General features: G+C 44.4%; 1 protein-coding gene across 1 annotated transcript in view; it reads right to left on the bottom strand.

Annotated features, from left to right (window-relative positions):
- The window catches only part of HAPSTR1 (HUWE1 associated protein modifying stress responses), a 26,690-nt gene extending 9,965 nt beyond the window's left edge, over positions 1-16,725 (bottom strand). The window contains 3 exon segments of the mRNA XM_087973115.1: positions 2,884-3,159; positions 15,481-15,561; positions 16,306-16,725. Of these exon segments, the coding sequence (XP_087829241.1) occupies positions 2,884-3,159; positions 15,481-15,561; positions 16,306-16,582 (634 nt within the window). The 5' untranslated portion in view covers positions 16,583-16,725.
- Between the last annotated feature and the right edge of the window lie 2,976 nt (positions 16,726-19,701).

Raw genomic sequence — 19,701 nt, 5'->3', positions numbered from 1 at the left:
TTGCCATGTGTGCTGATGCCGGTACCGGGACGCGGATCATTTTGTGATGCCGGTACCGGGCCGTGGCACAAAAAAGGTTGGGGGCCACTGGGCTAAAGGACACCCTAAACCCGTGATGGCGAACCTGTGGCACGGACAGCCACTTCTTCCGGCACGCATGCCATGGGTTCACCATCATGGGTCATCCAGAAGAGCCCCACTGTGCATACGCCTCTGAGTGTCAGGTATCTGGCGCGCATGCGTGGGGGGGTCCTGGGAGACGTGCGGGGTGCATGGGGGTCGTTCACGCATGCGCAGGGGGCGTGGAAGAGGCCCCACGCGCATTGCCTTCTGGGTGCTGGCACGCACCATTTTCGGCACGGGAGCCCAAAAAGGTTAGCCACCACTGCCCTAAACAATTTCAAATTCCAGTTGGGTGCATTTGCCAGGAAATAAAAGCATCAAGAAGGTAATATTCACATCCAGAAATCAAAGCTCATGGCTGGACTGTAGGCTTTATTGGCAGCACCTGAATCAAAGAGAAATAGTTGCTACACCCAATGTCAGAGCAACAGATACACAGATGTTGGCTGGCCCTCGAGAGGCAGTGACCCTCCTCTATTCTGACGCACAGGAGCATTTTCAAGTCAAACGTGTAAACCTATTGTTCCTTTTTTTTCCCCTCGCCCCATGACAGGCGAGCAAACTTGTAAAACTTGAAAACTAAGCAATCCCAGCCTCCTCTGGGTCACCCCAACCAGTCACCTACCTAGCACCAGCACTGCCTATCCTGCCTAGCCAGCCAGTCTTGAGAATCAGAGCCAAGCTTCGGCCCTTCGACAACTAGGGATGTGGAAACTTCAAGCACCTGCCTTGTGACGCTGAAGCATAAATCACACCTTTTCTCTGCCAGTTTCCCTGGCAAGGAGGGAGCAGAAACCTGAAGAGAACCAAGATATCATCAGCCATTTTGATAGCTTCCAAAAGCAAAGCAATATTCAAGCCATTGGGGGCAAAATGCCATCTTAGCACTCGGGATAGTTTTGCCCACTGAGCTAACAAGGGAGAAACAATCAGGGTTTTTTTTTCCACATGAGATAATTTTCTAATCCCAATGAGCTACATGCTTACCCACAGATGTAAACCAATTAACAAGGTATCCAATTGCAATTTAAATTACTCTTGCTGCAACAACATCGGTGCACTGAGCAGGATATGAAACCAGCAACTTATCAAATGAAATCTCTACTACAGGTTTGCATGCAGCACAGCACGAGATGTTTTAAAAGCTTCTATTTCATTTCCAGAGATCTGAGACAGAAAATGCTACCTGACATGCTTCCTCAGCAATCTTCATCATCGCCATGGCCAAGAATTCTTAAATTTACAGTCCCCAAGTATTAAGAGTGCATGAAAAATTGCACTCTACGAAGAATTTTTCCTCTAAACTTCTATGTTTTGTATTATCCATCAATTCTGCACAATTTTCAAGCAAGATATTTACATTCTGTATAGAGGTAGTCTTATGGTCAACACCAAGACCAGAATTCTCACTTCTAAGCAAGGCAAGCCCAATTTTACCCTTTTTTGCCCGCGTTGTTAAACAGGTCACGTCTGAAGTTGTGACTCACTCGGTTCATAAGCGAGTCTGGCTTTGCCCATTGATTAAACATCCACAAATGCTGCATGCGCTCTTTCAACTGCATCAGACTATATTCTCAATCTGGATATCTCTACCCAATGGGTGTATTTTGAAAGGCAAAGATCCAACGGAATATTTTGGAACAAGTGTTTTCAAAGCAAGTATCTTGTTTCTTTAGAACCGAGGTAGGGAACTGCGGCCCTTTTACATGACTTCAACTCCCAGAATTCCTGAGCCAGTCCATAAAATCATAAAAGGGCCATAGTTCCTTACCCCTGGCTTTAGAAGAATGAAACGGAGTACCCCCTTCAATCAGAAAAATAATAATTCTTCCATCCAAAGGGTTTTCTGAAGCAACCAAACAACTAATGGCCAACCAGGAACAGAGCCTGCAGTCATGTACGCCATGAAGACTCCTAGACCACATTACCAAACAAACATGCCTAATTCCATGCTACATACAGCAAAACCAGCCTCTGAACACAACTTTATCAAACTAGTTATTTCTCTCCCTCCTACCGCAAAAAAAAAAACCCCTTCCTCTAGTAAAAACCCAAAGAAAAGACTGAAACTGAACACAAAGAACCCTCAGAAGCTAAACTGTTCCACCAAACTTTAATAAGCTATTTTTTCAAGGTACTGAAGGTTCAGCCCTACAAGCTCAAGAAACCTGCTCCCCAAGAAGTCTCTAGCTGTAAGTCTGTTTGCATTTCCCTTTTCCCTCTCTCCCTCTCAATCTGGGAGACGCCAGGCTTCCTTAATGCGATCGCCTTTCCCAGGTCTTAAGCAATGTGTTGGGCCTCGTTTCCATAGCAGCATCTGAAAACTCCCTTCCAGGCCATCTCCTGGGCTTTCTACACCACCCAACCTTTTCTCCTCCAAAACACACCAACTGCTTCTCATTCTGACTTCACCGTGTTCCGTTCACCCTAAACTATTAATGTTGGTAAGAAACATCTGGGCTTTTTCTTTTTTTTTTTTTCAGAGCATTTGAGGCCGTAAGAGGAAGGAACAACCCTGAGTCATTCCTGCAAGAGGCACACATCTGCAAGGAGTGCCACGCCTGGAAAGGAGAACCCACCAGCCCTACCTCGGTCGCTAACATACCGAGAACCAGTTTGATGTTTTACTGTTTGTATCACTGGCGATAAAAAAAAAAGAGCAATGAAACGGTCTTAAGGGAGGCAGACGTCCTTCTTTTATACACACACACACACACGATTGGGAAGGATGGGGGAGGGAGAGGCAGAAACCATGATTACCATGAAGAGCGATGGCTTCCCGAAAGGGCTGCAAGTCCGTCTCGACCGAAGAACTAGTTTCCGTGGATGTCGCTCGGTTAGGGGATACTACAGTCAGTCTTGGGGGAGCTCTAGAGTTTCGTGGAGGAGGAGCTTTTCCACACAGGAAGCTGATTAAGTCTTCTCTGCGAATAGTTCTTCTGCGCTTTTTAACCCAAGCCAAGACATCCTTATTACGACGCTGGTAGCCAATATGGATTCCTACGTCAAAACTCCGCTGATGGGCATCCACGCTTTCTGGAAGAAAAGAAATAGGTGTTAGGTGTTTGTCCGACTGCAGGTGGCAGCAGGTTCAAATGTAACTGGTCTTCTAGAGCAGAGGTCTCCAACCTTGGCCACTTTTAAGATTTGTGGACTTCAACTCCCAGAATGCTCCAACTGGCTGGAGAATTCTGGGAGTTGAAGTCCACAAGTCTTCAAGTTTGGAGACCTCTGCCCTAGTCCTTCTTTTCATTAGACTACACATACCCAATTCTTGCAACTGTCTCCAGCCCTCTAATCACCTTTGTTGCTCTTTTCTGCACTTTTTTTCAGAGTCTCCACATCTTATTTATATTCTGGTGCCCAAAACTGGATAGTGTATTCCAAGTGTGATCTTACTAAGGTTTTGTAAAGGGGTCCTAATACTTCACATGGTCTTGATTCTATCCCTCTATTAATGCAGCCTAAGATTGTTATCAGCTCTGCCCTCCAATGAATGAATTCAACACCTGCCTTTTAATGGATTCATCTTAACTGGATTTACCTTTGGCCGATTTTTCAGCATAACCATATCTCATTGCTGTGAGATGATCAAGTGAAATCAGTCAGAGCTAACGCACCATATAGATTTGTGTGCATGAAAATTGTGTTATTTTTAAACTGTGTTAACAATACAGGTAGTCCTTCTGGGAGCTGAAGTCCACAAGTCTGAAAAGTGGCCAAGGCTGGGGACCTCTGTTCTAGAAGCAAAGCCAAAGTGAACTGGCACCCTGGAAATGCTTTTTGAGCTTCCCCAAATGGATAGGATGAATTAATGGAAGATCAATCCCATATTGAAAACTGATTGACAGATTGCAATTATTTCCACACTGTTTTCCCCCGTTGGAGGGAGAAAGTACACAAATCCGACGCAGCCAGCTTGTTATTAACTTCAACAATCATAAATAGAAACGCAGTAAATACCATTTGCTTAGCCTTACCTAAAATTTAGACTCAACTGAGAGCCGTCTGCTAATATCGGATACCAGCTGATCTTACAGATGGTCCTCGACTTACAGCCATAATTGAGCCCAACGTTTCTGTTGTTCAGCAAGATATTTGTTAAGTGAGTTTTGCCCCATGTCGTGACCTTTCTTGCTTCAGTTGTTAAGTGAATCACTGCAGCTATTAAGTTAGTAACTCGGTTGTTAAGCGAATCTGGCTTCCCCATTGACTTTGCTTGTCAGAAGGTCGCAAAAGGAGACCACGTGATCTCAGGACACTGCAACCGTCATAAATACGAGACAGTTGCCAAACGTCTGAAATTTGATTTGATTACATGTACAAAGGTCGTAACTGTGAAAACCGGTCCTAAGTCACTTTTTTCAGTGCTGCTGTAACTTTGAATAGTCACTAAACGAAACTGTTGTAAGTCAAGGACTACCAGTACTTGCATTTGAACTCAAGGCTCACTTCTTTCAAAATGATTCCTCCTCTGGATGAAATGGCTTTGCCACCTCTTTGAAACGAAGAAATCTGGGGCTACCTTGTTTCTCCCCATTTGATAGAACAGCTCTTGGACAAAAGGAGGGAAAAGACATATAAAAACAGCAAACTGTTCATGCAATCAAGCAAAAGGGGCATTTAAAAAAAAAAATAAGACAGTGCTACTTAAGAGCCAAGCAAGGGGTTGCTTTTTCTAACCATCTGTTTTTATCCATTTTTGCACCATGTTGTAAATCTGTAGAGGGGGGGAGAGGGAGGAAATGACAGAACATCCAGCACTGTTTGAGAGGTCATTGTCTCCACTTAGGCTGAATTCTTTCTTGTAGGTTGTAAGATGGGAAGAACTCATTTAACGACTGTCTTGCTTAACTATGGAAATTTTGGGCTCAATTGTAGTTATAGATCGAGGATTGCCTGTATCTGAGCAAGGTTAAAAGAGTGACTTTAGTAACCCTTTAGTAACCCTTAATGGACTTTTGCTGATAAGAACTCCAATGGATTTCAGGATTTGTTTATAAATAAGAGATTGTGTGTGTGTGTGTGTGTGTGTGTGTGTGTGTTCTTAAGTTTTCAGGGTACTTACATGTATGGCATTCAGCTTTGTTCGGTATTTTACCACGTCATTATAGTTGTGCTTTTAAAGTTGTAGAGCGTTTGGCAGAATCTCATCTGCCATCATCAGGCTTCTGTATAGTGTATAGTGTTCATCACTATACAGAAGCCTGATGATGGCAGATGAGATTCTGCCGAAACGCTGCTACAACTTTTAAAAGCACAACTACAATGACGTGGGAAAATACCCGAACAAAGCTGAATACCATACATGTAATACCAACTAAAAAACAATATATATATATATATAAATAATAATATATATATATATATATATATATATATATATATATATATATATATATATATAAATGAAGAAAAGATCATTTGCTGTATTTTAGGAGGTGGAGATCAGTTACTAAAATGTTTCATACATGATGAAAAGTTGTTTTTATGTATTTTTCTTTTTTTTCTACTTTTTTTCTATAGCTTCTATTTTTTTTCTTTTTTTAAGTTTGTATTTGTTTATCATTGTAGGTTGTAATTTTTAATAATGTTACTGTTAAAGAAAGCATTATTAATGTGGTACCCTAACACTTTCTATGCTCAAGATATAGCCTTCATTAACACTCAACCTGTAGGTAACAGCTGTTGGGAGATAACAAACCAAAGCAGGTAGAAATGAGCCTCTCTTTTTTTGCTTTTCAGTCACTTTCAAAAAGCCACTGCTAGAATTATGCAACACAGATGGGCCTCTGCAGAACCCGATACCTCTCCTAATGTTATTAGCATTTACTACAGGAAGCACCCAGTGGCTGTAGGGGGTCCTTGTGACTAGTAAGAAATTTAGGGACTGTCACAATTTCCCCCAAAATATATAAAACCAAGGCATTTCAATGCATGGCAAGAATTGCATCTTATCTGCAATTTGCTCACTACGGTTGGCTTGAAGAGGGACAAAGTGTTCAGCCCACAAAGGGCCAGTTTTGTGTGGATCATGTCCAAACTGAAACACACAACTTCCAAGCAACAGTGGTTTGAGGGTGGGAGAGGAGAGCAGCCGATGAGCAGATCTAGGGAAACAAAGTACAGGTAATCCTCGACTTACAACAGTTCATTTAGTGACCGTTCAAAGTTACAAGAGCACTGAAAAAAGGGACTTATGTCCGTTTTTCACACTTACGACCTTTGTAGCAATCCCATGATCATGTGATCAAAATTCAGATGCTAGGCAACTGGCTCATATTTATGACTGTTGCAGTGCCCCATGGGCCGTGTGATCCCCTTTTGCGACCTTTTGACAAGCAAAGTCAATGGGGAAGCCAGATTCCCTGATCTGTGTTACTAATTTATCATGTGGTGATTCTCTTAATAACTGTGACAAAAAATAGGTTGTAAAATGAGGCAAAATTCAAATGCCTCGCTTAACAACATATAAATTTTGGGCTCAATTGTGGCTGTCAGTCGAGGACTACCTATACTGGAGGGATCTGGCACGCAGACTGTGTGGGTAAACCCTGCCCAATGCCCTGCCTCACCATTGTAGATTTTATATGTATGTATATATATCTTTTCTTTTATGTATACTGAGAGTATTAACACCAAGACAAATTCCTTGTGTGTCCAATCACACTTGGCCAATAAAAAAGAATTCTATTCTATTCTATTCTATTCTGGCAAAAACTCAAGAATATCCACTTTCAATCCTGCTAAATTACAATCTGCCCAAATAGTTTGCTGAACTTAACTGTATATTTCCTACTTTAGCCACATGACTACTAATTGCTTTTCTGCAAATGACACAATAATCTTCTGCATTGATTTTTTATTTTATGCCATGTAACAAAATTAATGTTGACCACTTTTTGGAAAAGCAAAACATAACCCTCTCTCTCTCTCTCTCTCTCTCTCTCTCTCTCTCTCTCTCTCTCTCATAAAAATAGGAGGCGAAAGGACTAATTGTGTGTGAAGGAGCATTGTATTTGTGCCCTTGAGTTATTTATTAAAAAATAATAAAGGTGGGATAGATAGATGATAGATTAGATAGATAATAGAATAAGAAAGACAGACAGACAGACGAGGAGAGGAGAGGAGCGACATGGTGGCCCTGTGGTTAAAGACGCTGGGCTTTTTGGCTAGAAAGCTGGCAACCCAGGTTCGAGACTCAAGCACCACACAACATCCTCACCCCAGCTCCTGCCAACTTAGCAGTTTGAAAGCATGCACATTCAAGTAGAAAAATAGGCACCACTTTGGTGGGAAGGCAACAATGCTGCATAAGGTCATGTTGGCCATAGGACTGGGAAATGTTTTCTGACATCGCCGGCTCAGTAGCCTCGAAATGGAGATGAGCACTGCCCGCTAGAGTCAAAAACGACTAGCAACGGGCAGGGGTGTCAAACTCGATTTTATTGAGGGCCGCATCAGGATTGTGTTTGACATCGAGGAGCTGGGTTGGGTGTGGCCAGCTCAACATGTCATGACAGAGGCACATGTGGTGGCCAAGCTTTTTTTTCAGCTGCAAAAAAACCCCTGAAACCCTCTGCCAGCAAAAACGGAGCTTTGTTTTTGTTGGCAGAGGCACCATGGACCAGTCCTTTGCTGTTTCCAGGTTGGCCTCGCAGGCCAGATCTAAACCCCCCCGCGGGCCGGATGCGGGCCTTGAGTTTGACACGCTCTGCTGCAGGGGGACTCCTATAAATAAATAAACAAACAAAGCAACGCCCAACCAGCCTAGATTTCCTGTGCTGGACAACTCTCACTACTTCCATCCACTTATGGGACGGTCAACCTTCTCTTGAGCAGATTGGCTCAAGCTGCCAAATAACAATGGCAGTATCAGATTTAAAAGAAGCAGTCACATAATTCTTTGGTTCTTTGATTTGCAAGGGGTTTGGGTGTATAGACAATACGAGTCCTGATGTAAAACAAAGAGGGCAATAAAGAGCTAGGTGGAATAGGAGAGGAAAAAACATTTGCCCAACAAATGCAGCATCACACCTTTGCCATACAGTTTCTAAAGATACTTGCTTTTGCAAAGCATGTTTACATCAGCCAGATATGACAACCTCACAAGGGACCAAATCTCACTCTAGTGCTTATTTTTCTATCAACTCCACATCCACAGATACTGGTAAAACTGGCATCTACTCCCAAAAACTTACCACAGCAGACGTCGAGAACGAAAAGGGGGAGGGAGAGCGGGAGACAAAAGCAGAGTGCCAATATTACATCAGTTGCACATACATAGCTAGAATACGCTCTGCCATGAGAACCCAAGTGGGCTTTCTAACACAGGTTGCCTCTTGAGGAAACAGGCGGGCAGGCGGCCTGGAGGCATTTTCACGCAAAGGAAGGAACACATACGCCAGCAAACCAACGTGAGAAGCCAAGCCAAGGAGAGAGTGCTGAAAACAAGGCCAAGCTTGCGCATAATCCAGATGTGAAGCCCATGCCATGCAAGGCTGAGGGAGTGGCACCTCAGTGGCAAAGCTCTGGATGAAGAAATAGCAACCAAGTGAGCAGGGAATGGATAAGGAAGATCTGCTTTATTAGATATTTTTCTTTTGTCCAACCTTATTTTTTACAAGTTAACTCAAACATGCCAATAAAGGAGAATGTTTGTAGCCCAGGGTTGAAATGAGGGGGGTCCTTGGTGCTCTCTGAGCTTGTTTTCTTGCAGAGGTGTCATGACTACCCATACTTATGTTGCCTTGTATGGTTAATGGGCAAGCAAGTTCAGAGAGTACCGAGGACCCCTCATGCCAACTACTCCTTCCCCCTCTTTTCTCCACAACAACCCCACTGTGAGGTGGGTTGAGGTGTGAGAGAGGGACTGGCCCAGACTTACCCAGCCATGTTTTTCATGCTTAAGGAAGAACTCAAAGATTCAGTCTCCTAGTTTCTAACTGGTGCCTTAACCACTAGACCACAATTGGCGTTATATAGAGAAATCCTGATCTGACAATCGAAGGAGGAAGGTTGGGAAGGAAAAGAGAACATAAAAAGCAGCATTTGATTGACAGGCAGATGTTACTGATGGTCAAGAAATGCAAATTAAGAGGCTGGACCTTTGGAAAGATATAGGATAAGCTCAACCTCGAGAGATATTAAGCCTGAGATAATACTGAGGCTCCAAAACAGAACTACTAGAAAAATACGTAGAGGCTGGATGGATAAACCAGAGTTAGACAAAATCAAGAGTATACTTAGATGACAAGTAATACTGATGGGCATAGAAGGAATGGATAAAACTGTTAAATTGAGAAGTTACCCAGAATGGCCAATGGAGCATCAGCTGCAGAGCCCTGCTAAGATGGGGGAGGGAAGGGAGAGAAGAGAGAGACAAGAAATTATGAAAGGGAAAACAAGTCAGCAGGATGAAGAGTTATGGCATTTGGGAATTTAAATAGGAGAGTGCAATCAAATGGATTTAAGATGGTAGAAAGGAAAACTGAATAAAGACTTTAGATCGGACAGTTAATTCAAGGGCAGTTTCAGTGAAGTGAAGGTGATCGAAAATAGAGTCTGAAATTAGACCGCAATGAATTTAGAAGACAGTAGAATTAATTGTTCTTTGTGCTTCGGGAGGAAAAATGGAATAAATTAATCCCCCTTTAGGTGAGGCAGGTGTTTCTCAAGAGTATGGGAACGTTAATTCCAGAGTATTTGGCCACATCATAGGCAAGATAGATCGATAACAAACAACCTCATTTCTATTCCTGAATTTGACTGTCAAATCCAACCAAGACCCAAATCTCCCTGAAGTAATATTTCTATCCAGCTTTATTCATCAGAAACAACCTATTCCACTGCCAATGCACAACTGCTATTAATACTTACCCAAAACATATTTGGGCTGGGCATCCGTATTTTTTTTCTTCAACGAAAGAGGTGGCTTCTACAGACTGCATGAAGCAGAACCTTGAAAAGTGTCATCAGCAGGTTCAAACTGTACTTTCCATAACTACTCACCAACACTTGGTGCTTAAGAATGCCATCCACACTGCAGCCTCGGCTGATGGGAGAATAAGCTACCTTCCAAAATAGACTCTTGAGAATATGATACCGCATTCCGCAACATTAAGCACAAGTAAAACTTACACTATTACAACAGTCAAATTGTCACATGTTGCTCTGAATGGAAAACAAATCTTCGTTTTCAGCAGACATTACTGGGAGATTTTGTACAGGAAGACTCAATCATCCTGGCCAAAAGCATTTAAAAAGGTTAAAGCATGGCAGCTGGACCAAAATTTAAACTTTAACCTTTTTAGATACTTGGAACATTACCGAACCACAGGCAGCCTTTAACAAGAAAAAGAGAGGATCTTCCTTTGACCCACCTATGCACAAACTACATGGCAACTCCTTCAGCCAAGGCTATGCTTAGAGCATTTCTAATAAATGGTCAACTTGCATAATTTTGCAACGAATAGAAATTGGTGGGCACAATTAAAAATGTTGCCAATCTCATTACACAGTTTCAGCTTTGGGTCCTTAGTGTGCCAAGCCCTACATGCATTCCAAGTTCAAAAAGTATTATGATCTAATATATTATTATTAACTAATACAGTTGGTCGTACATGTTCCTATTGTGATGATTATAGTCATGTCATTAGTATGGTCCATGGTGGAGCTTTTCTCCATGGGTGTTACTCAACTAACTGTAGGTCTCAGTGAATCATCCTGATCCTCATGGGAGCTAAGCCAGACTAAGAAAGCAATCTGTTTAATTTAAAAAGCTCCAGGCCAAAACTTCAGTTCCTGAATACTTTTGTCCAAGGCAGCATTATTAAGTATTCATAAAGGTTGACAATTCTCATATGACTCTCATTATGTTACTATATAATATGTATTGTATATCCACAGTGAGCAGAAACATCTGGCATAAAACACAACCATGCCATAAAAAAAAAACTTACTGGCAGTTAATTTGACATTGTTCTTACTCTTAATTCATCTTTACAATGGTGTTTTTCTTTACTCAAGAACACCAGTTCTGATAGATTTAAAAGCAAACTTTTCACCACAAATGTTGTTTGAAGTTCTACTGAAACATAAACAGACTAAATGAGTCCACAGTAAACCCAGAGATCCAACAGTACTGTGACAAAACCACTAAGGCCAGATCCCTTGCAAGTAGATCTACCTCATACCTCATCCAACAAAAAACTAAGGTGATTTATTGGTTGTAGGAAGGAGCCAAGGACTGGGGAAACCCAAGTTCTGCTATCCAAGCTTTTGGAGTCAAGTCATGCTTTCAGCTAAACCAGCCTCAAAGGATTATTAGGGGATAAAACTGGAAAACACTATATGGTTATATCTATCTTTCTCAGATACAAGATTAAACTTAAGAGGATGCCACATGTACTGTAGTAATTTCATCATTGCAAGCACAATCAATATTTGATCACCCATCTCAGTTCACAGAAACATGGGATCTACCAGCATCAGGACATTCACATGGTGGTATGTGGATTTTCAAAATTAAGTTAAAATTACATATACCTATTCAAGTATATAGAAACCAAAAACAGTATAAACGTGTAGAAAAGAAATGCTCATTCTTGGAAAGGGAGTCAAGCTCTTTGGAATATTTATTCTTCCCAAAATATATGTAAAGGTCAACTCTCTTTAATTAAAAGATGGGAGAGCTTGGAGTGGAAGCTTTTAAAGCCTTCTACTGAGTGGACTGCTATTAAAAGGTCCCAGTTCTGTACTTTCATGCAAGCTTGTTTTAACAACTAAAAAAGTCAATGTGACAGAACAAAAATGCCTTTTCCTTTTTGGCTTAAAAAATAGTGCTGCCATATAAACACCTGAACAACATGGTCAGGTAAGACCAAAAGCTCATTGCAAGGGCAACGTTCTGACCCCTCAAGGGCCATTAGACGCCAACAGGAAGTGATCAGGGAACATGTGCAATCTTTCATACCCACTGGTTGCTGCAGCTAGGTTCACATATCATATTAAGTCATAGACTACATAACTACTGTCCTTAAATTGGACTAAAATGATTCATTTCATATAATATGCCAATCTTCAAACAAGCAATTACCACTTAGTTTGGTGTATCAATCCATCCCATAAGTCCTTTTTACCTGCCCCGAATCTCTCTCTCTCTCACTGACGTACACAGAGGGAAGAGGGAGAGAGTCCTCATGTTACTAGACTAGATTCAAAGACCAAGACAGGAGAAGGAAAAAATAATCTCTACACTTTGATCAGGACTGTGCTATCTATGGAGCAATTGCTATGGAGCAATTATGGCCCGATGTCTTGCATAGTGGAATTTTCTAATTTTGGACATGTCGTTCCTGCAGTTCTAAGATGTATTATAAATATAGGTAAGGTCGGGATACGCAGAAGACTCTGATTCTCTTCTTTAATTTCACAAGATTATAAAATGCAGAGTCAGGAGAGAGTGTCCCTTGTGCTCCTGCAAGACTAGATTACCAGCACATTCTTTCCCAGCTAATTCCATGCACTGCTTGGATTTCTAGCAAGAGGCACATGCACAGGCTTCAGACAACCCATCTGGCTTTGACCCAGCAACTGCCAAGTGACAAGCAAACAAAATGGCAGCTGGTGCCAATTAGAAAAACAGAGCTGACTAATACTATTGGCTGAGCTGGCGAATACCTCCCTTGATGACTAAATGGTGGCTGTTTTCAGCACTACATTCCATTTGGCCACTTCAGATGGCATCATCTAATTATATCAATTGCTTCTAAAGTAAGTTATTCACATGATATAGGAATGGCCAAGTCCAACAAAAATATTGTTACCTTTATTTATTGGGTCACCAAACTTGTTATCAAGGCAACTCAGGATATAGCTGAGCCAGCATTTGCCAGTTAGTGCTCCAGTACTTATTATGAGTAACTGGAAGTACTTTGGGATATTTAAGGTCAAGCCATTAATGTATCCTGGAGTCTTCTCTTTTCCTCCATGAGCTGAAAGGAATTTCTGAGCACTCGTGGAGTTTTTAGAAGTATGAACCACCCAAGATTAAATAGTCCTTTTCCAGATATTTATAAATTAGTATAGAACTAGAAAATCTATAAAGTTGACACATCATCTTTTCCTAGGCTATCAAAAAACATTGTAACAGTTAAAGGATAGAAAAAAATAATTGAAAGTTAACAAAACATAACATCTAAATCCAACAAAATTTCTTTCTCTGCCTATCTCTCTACCCCAGAGTTAGAAATTAGATTTCTACCACTCTCTCCAAGATAACTAGACATGAGGATCTAACCTTATTTAAAAATCAGTATAAATAGTAAGGGTGTTATAACCACAAAAGTATCTCTAATATAAAACCACGCACAGCCAAATAATTAAGGCAACCATTTTATTCCCTGGAAAACTATAACATTTTCCCATGAAGAAGCTAGATTATGTCAAGCTTACCTAGAGTTTAAGGATTCCAAAAATTCACTACAACTATTTTGTAGTACATAATGATATAGAAGACGTATGGCAATGAACCACAGAAATGTTTAATACTGTATGCTCTGTACATAGATCTGTTCAATTTAAATGTCACTTGAATATCAGAATTTGAGACAAATCGTTTAAACAAAATCACATTAGAAATCCCCGCTTGAACCTGGCTTATAAACATAGTTCATTCTAAGCTACTTTCTTAATCCAGAAATTAGGATCCTATACTATTCCTACATCCTCTTACAAAACAAGGGATCTTAAGGGCAAACAGCAGATAATGGAACACCCCTTACTCTTTTGTCCTCAGGATGCACACAAGAGTGCCCACAAACTCATGTATATCCAGAAACCACAAAACCCACCCAAATACATAAGTACTTGCCTCCATACACCCTACAATGAACACTCAGCACAGTTTTAAAAAAAAAACACGGTACCATAGAATAAATGGAGACAACTATGCAAGTTCCCTAAATCATTGGATCTACAGTCTCCTATACCATTGGCAATTAGATGTCCCTTCCAACTCCATTATCCTATAATACTCTCCTAAAGGGATTATTAGATTGCTAGCTCAGTATCTCTTCTGGATCTGCTTGCCTCACAAAAATGATGTTCCTTTGCTATCACAAAAGTTCTAGACTTTCTCCCAACTCTCAATTTCTATTAACATATTTTTAATGAATTATAAAGTATTATTTAAAAAAATAAACAGAAAAGCAGGGGGGGAAGGAAAAGAGAAGTGAGGATAGATAACAGAAAGTATTGACTTCCTACTCTCTCTGTTACAGTAAAATAAGGCATCAAATCACAACTTTTTGCTTTTTCATAATAATATGAACAAGCCATTTCTATAAAGATCTATCAGTCTAATCGGTAAAACCCAAAGTCAAGAGTTTCATTCTTCTGCACATCAAGCATGAAGTTCAGAAGCGGTCCCCACCAACTTTCAATTTCTAAAAAAGTCTCATAAAAGATGACGGAGGAACGTTTTAGTGACCAGATTCTTTCAGTGCCAGTGGCCCCAGCAGCACCTGGCCTTGGGTGAGTGTAGTCCCATACAGACCACAGCTTGAAGTTGACTGGCACCAACTCCAGTGGTGAGTCTTGCAATGAGGAAGGTCCTAAGCATGAAAACAATTCTAACCACTCCCCTCCTCTCTCAGGCCCTGGAGAAGAGCCGGCTTTGCCCCTGACATTCCCAGGCCAGAGGCTGACAAGAAGGCACCGAAGGGTCACCTTGCAAGAGTCACTTGACAGAGTAGGTGAGGAGACAGATTGTAGTTCCCCCTGAAGCCTCTTTCAGGCATTTCCTGAGGCTCCCAGAATCCCCCCAGAGCTCACTGGGTAAAGTTGCTCACTGTAGAGAACCAGTGGACCGACTTGCCCTGAGAAGTTGTGGGGGCTCCATCGTGGGAGGCTTTTAAGAAGAGACCGGACAGCCGTTTGTTTGAAATGGTAGAGGGTCTCCTTCCTGACCAGGGGGCTGGACTAGACGACCTCCAAGGTCCCAATTCTCTTACTCTGGAATGGTAGAGGGTCTACTTCCTGAGCCAGGGGGCTGGACTAGACGACCTCTAAAGTCCCTTCCGACTCTATTCCGATTCATTGAAAAGCCCTCCAGCCCGCTTCTCCCTCTGCCCTGCTCCACCGGGCAACCTTATACCCAGGGGGCCCGAGAGTCTCTACCCCAAGCCTATGAAGCTAGGCAGAGTAAACACAGCTGGCTCTGCCGGCGCTCTTCCTTCTTCCAGCCCTGCAAGCCCCTAGGGTGGCCCCCCCTCCGGTCTGGGCTCTCAGGAGACCCCCGAGGGCCACCCCATGACGCCTCGCCCCCTCCTCCTCCGCCCCCCCACCCCCGCTCACCTTTGTAGAGGTTGGTGACGGCGGTGGCCGCGTTCTGGAAGGGCACCCAGAGGGAGAGGCCGGGCTGCTGGCACACGCGGTCTGCGCGGGAGAGCAAAGGGGAGAAGTGAGCCTCGCCGTGACCGCCTACCCCCCCCACCCCCACCCCTTTCTTATTCCAGGCCCGGCCATGTTGCGCTTCGCCATTTTGTTCACCCGCCGCCGCCGCCGCCGGGACGGAAGCGCAGGAAATGGGAGGAGGAGGGGGGGGGTTGAGAGGGGAGAAGAAAGGCCCAGCAGGACGGAAGCCGCCTGGAAGCGTCCAAGTCCGCCCCGGGGGTAGGAAAAAAAGAGAGTGGTGCGGAATACTCCATTTCCCCCGATGGAGGGGTTTAGAAAGAGGGGCGCCCCTCTTTAAAAAACAAACAAACTACGTCTGGATCGATTGGCGGCGGCGGCGGCCCCTCCCCGTTAAGGCCCTTCCCATCCCGTGTACTCGAGCCCCCCAACCGCCATTTTGTTGGTGGGAGGGGCCAAGGGCCCGGCGAGACCACCCTCCCTCAGGGACGGGGGGAGAGAACGGGAGAATCCATTGTGCCCCCGCGGGGGAGCCGCTTCATTCACCGGCTGAGGGGGAAGAAAGAGAAGCGGCGACGGGGCAGCGGCGATGAGGCCTCCCCGCCATCTTGAGCGCGCCTGGCGGGGGGATCCGAGCCGGGCCTCGGACGACCACTCCCAAAGATTCCCACCCGGGTGAGGGGAGGGAGAACGCCCCTCCCGTGGGGTGTCCCGCCCGCCGTCGACACGTGTCAGGGCATCCACACGTGCGGCGGGGCCTCGGCTCACCCTTGTAGAGCTGCGCCACGGCGGTGGCCGAGTTCTGGAAGAGGTGCCAGAGCTTCTGCTGCTTGGGCTCCGGCTGCGGGGTGGCGGCGGCGGCCGCCTCGTCGTCATCCTGCAGTTCGGGCGGCAGAGGGCCGCCCCCGCCGCCGCCTAGGCCGCCGCCGTCGTCCTGCTCGGCCTCGGCCAGGCACTGCCGCTCCCACTGGCTGAACCAGTGCTCGGGGCCGTGCAGCTCCTGGATCTCGGACTCGCCTTCCTCCTGCGCCGCCTGATCCTCCATCGCTCGCTCGCTCGCCCGCCCGCCCGGGCCGCCTCAGCGCGGCTCCGGCTACCTCCGTCCAGCCGCGCCCGGCAGCTGCGGCGACGCCATGAAGAAGAGCCGCTGCCGCCGCCGCATCCCCGGCCGCTGCCGCCGCCCACACTGAGCCCGAGACACCGCCCCGAGCGCCCCAAAAGGCCTCACCCGAACATGCTAGGGGGAGGGGACAGAAAACGACAACCCCGCCCGCGGCAGAGCCCGCCTCCTTCCCTCCGCCGTCGCCGCTGCTGAGCGACTCTTCGGGGCCTTGCCGCGCGCCCATTGGGCGGCTGACGCGCCCATCAATGTCATAAAGGAGGAGGCGGCGAAGACGAGGTCATCAAGGTTGGTTACGCCGGCAAAATGGAAAAGAGGAAGACGGGGATGGAAGCGGTGGAGGGGTGGGGTGGGAGCAGGACCCGTCCGCGCAGGCGCGGTCGAGGAAGGAGAAAGGTATGCGCGCGCACGTCGGCCTCGCTGCGCCTCCGCGCACGCGCAGCTTCTGCGCGTTCTTGGTGCTAAGTTCGTCGCCGGGTGCGGGTCGGCTTCTCCCTTGTGGCTGTAAATCAAACACCGTTTGCAAAAAAGCAGGACAGCCCCAATGCAGAGATTTGGTGCTTTGTTAGCATCATGCATGGGCCGGGTACGTTCCTCTAGAAAACCATAGTTTAACCATGGTGCCTAGATGAAACCATGCAGTGTGCAGGATAGGCTAAGCTGCAAGAAGCTAAAACCTGGATTTTGGCTCAGTAGTCTGTAAACCCCCCCTGTGGTGCTTTCTCAACCCACCTGGTCCAGTAACAAATGCCATTGCAAAAAGTCTGCACAGATTCTCAGTCACTTGCGTCCTGGTTGTCCCAAAGGTGTGTTTTTTTTTTTTTTTTCCAGGAGGCAACTGGACTTTCTTGCTTTTTTCTTTGAAGATGTTTCACTTCTCACCCAAGAAGTTTCTTCAGCTCTGACAGGAAGGATAGTGGGGAAGGAATCCGCAAGAATAAAAAGCCTTCCATTTCCCACTATCCTGTTAGAGCTGAAGAAGCTTCTTGGATGAGAAGGAAAAAGGAAAAACGACGTCCAGTTGTCTCCTGAAGAAAAAACACCTTTGGGACAACCACGACCTGGAGGACGGAGAATCTCTACAGACTTAGCTATGCAATTTGGGATGAACACCCTTGGAATGGTGTGGGAATAAGAAATGAAACTGCAGACTACAGGAACACTACTCAGGTGACCCTGAGGACACATAAACCTCCAAGTGGCCTCAACTACCTGCTAAAAGGATGCAAATGACCAGCTGTTTGCAAGGAGTATATAAATCCTTCCACTCCCCACCATCCAGTCAGAGCTGAAGAAGCTTCTTGGATGAGAAGCAAAACATCTTCAAAATAATAAACAAGAAAGTCCACTTGCCTCCTGAAAAAAAGCACCTTTGGAAATGTCATTGCAGTACTGCATCCCTAACTCCGTTGTGGGGGGCGCTTCGACAAAAGGAAAGGAAAAGTAAGGATTGCCTGTACAGGTAGTCCTCGACTTATGACCACAATTGAGCCCAAAATTTCTGTTGCTAAGTGAAATGTTTGTGAAGTGAAACTTCTGGCCAGGGGTGGGATTCAGATTTTTTAACAATCAGTTCTGTGGGCGTGGCTTAGGTGGTGGGCACGGCTTGGTGGTGATGTGACTGGCTGGGTGTGACCAACTCAATATCACTCACATGGAGGCACGCATCTCCTCACCTGGCTTCTCATGACTGTGGGGATGCTGCAACAGTTGTAAGTGTGAAAAATGGTCTATGGGATTTGTTTTATCAATGGTTGGACAAAAAGACATGGTCATGTAATAGACTAGATAATTTTGTGATAGAAATTTAATAGACTGATAGAAGACATAATATAGACATATATAGCCATTGGTTGAAAGTATAAATTTTAAGATAAAACTTGGAACATCTTGTATAAAATGATGGAATACATAGTTTAGTCATGGATGATTAATAACTGATAAATATATAAGCATATGTTAGTTTGACAATATGAAAATTGATATAAATTGTGAGTAAATGACTACAAAAAGATAGCACAAAAGATTTGTAACCAACTGAACACTGTATGTATATAAAATGGAAGATGGTTTTATGTTTTTATGTTTTTATGTTTTGTATGTGTATGTTTTTAAAAATAAAAATTCTTTTTTTTTTTTAAAGAAAAGTGGTCATAAGTCACTTTTTTCAGTGCCTTTGTAACTTTGAGTGGTCACTCCCATTCAAAGGGAAAAAAAACCTCCAGAGAAGTTCCTGAGACAGAAAGTCTAGTCCTGCCAAGAATGTAATAAGGGTTAACGGAGAGGCAGTTTCTGTAAGCAACCCCAGCATGTTTCCTTCTTGACTTCCTTACAGGATTAGGCCAGTAATTTCTTCTAACAACCGGTTCTCCAAACTGCTTAGAATGTTAGCAACCGGTTCTAGCAAATAGGTGCGAACCGATAGAATCCCACCCCTGGCGAGGGGCGCAGGAGACACTCGTGCATGCGCAGAAGCATGTGACACACATGGGGTTGCACGTGCATGCACAGGAGCATGCAGCTCAGGTCACACAGGTCACGCACGCATGCACAGGAGACATGGGGGTCTGCGCGCATTGCCTTCTGGATGATGGCACGCGAGCACGAGCAGGCAAGCGCATGCGCAATTATTGGCATGGGAGCCCAAAAAGGTTAGCCACCAAAACCCTAGCCACAATAGAAAACCCCAGCTACAGAATTATCAGAGAAGCCATAGAGATTGAAAAAAGACCTGAAAGCATGAATAGAAGAGATGACTCCATCAGACTGTCAATTATCTGGAAGCCTGCACTCACAAACAAAAAAATCTCCACACCACAAGCCAAGCAAACACCTGGGCACAAACAGACCCCCCCCCCCATACCTCCAGCCCAAACACATCCCAACCAGGCACCCAGATGAAACCTAGCTTCCTAACTAATGATAGCCGTCCATTTACCCGGAGCCAAGCTGCACTAAAAGCCTTCAATACAGGAACACAATGTTTCCAGCCAATCAAGACAAAAAATGCTACAAAACAGACAGAAGATATTAGAAACACCAAT

This window comes from Notechis scutatus, chromosome 12, assembly GCF_049901735.1.
Source record: "Notechis scutatus isolate UNSWTSFEM ecotype Mainland chromosome 12, rNotScu1.2, whole genome shotgun sequence".
NCBI classification, from domain to species: domain Eukaryota; kingdom Metazoa; phylum Chordata; class Lepidosauria; order Squamata; family Elapidae; genus Notechis; species Notechis scutatus.
Note: the sequence above shows the minus strand (reverse complement) of the source record. Positions and strands in the feature narration are given on the sequence as shown.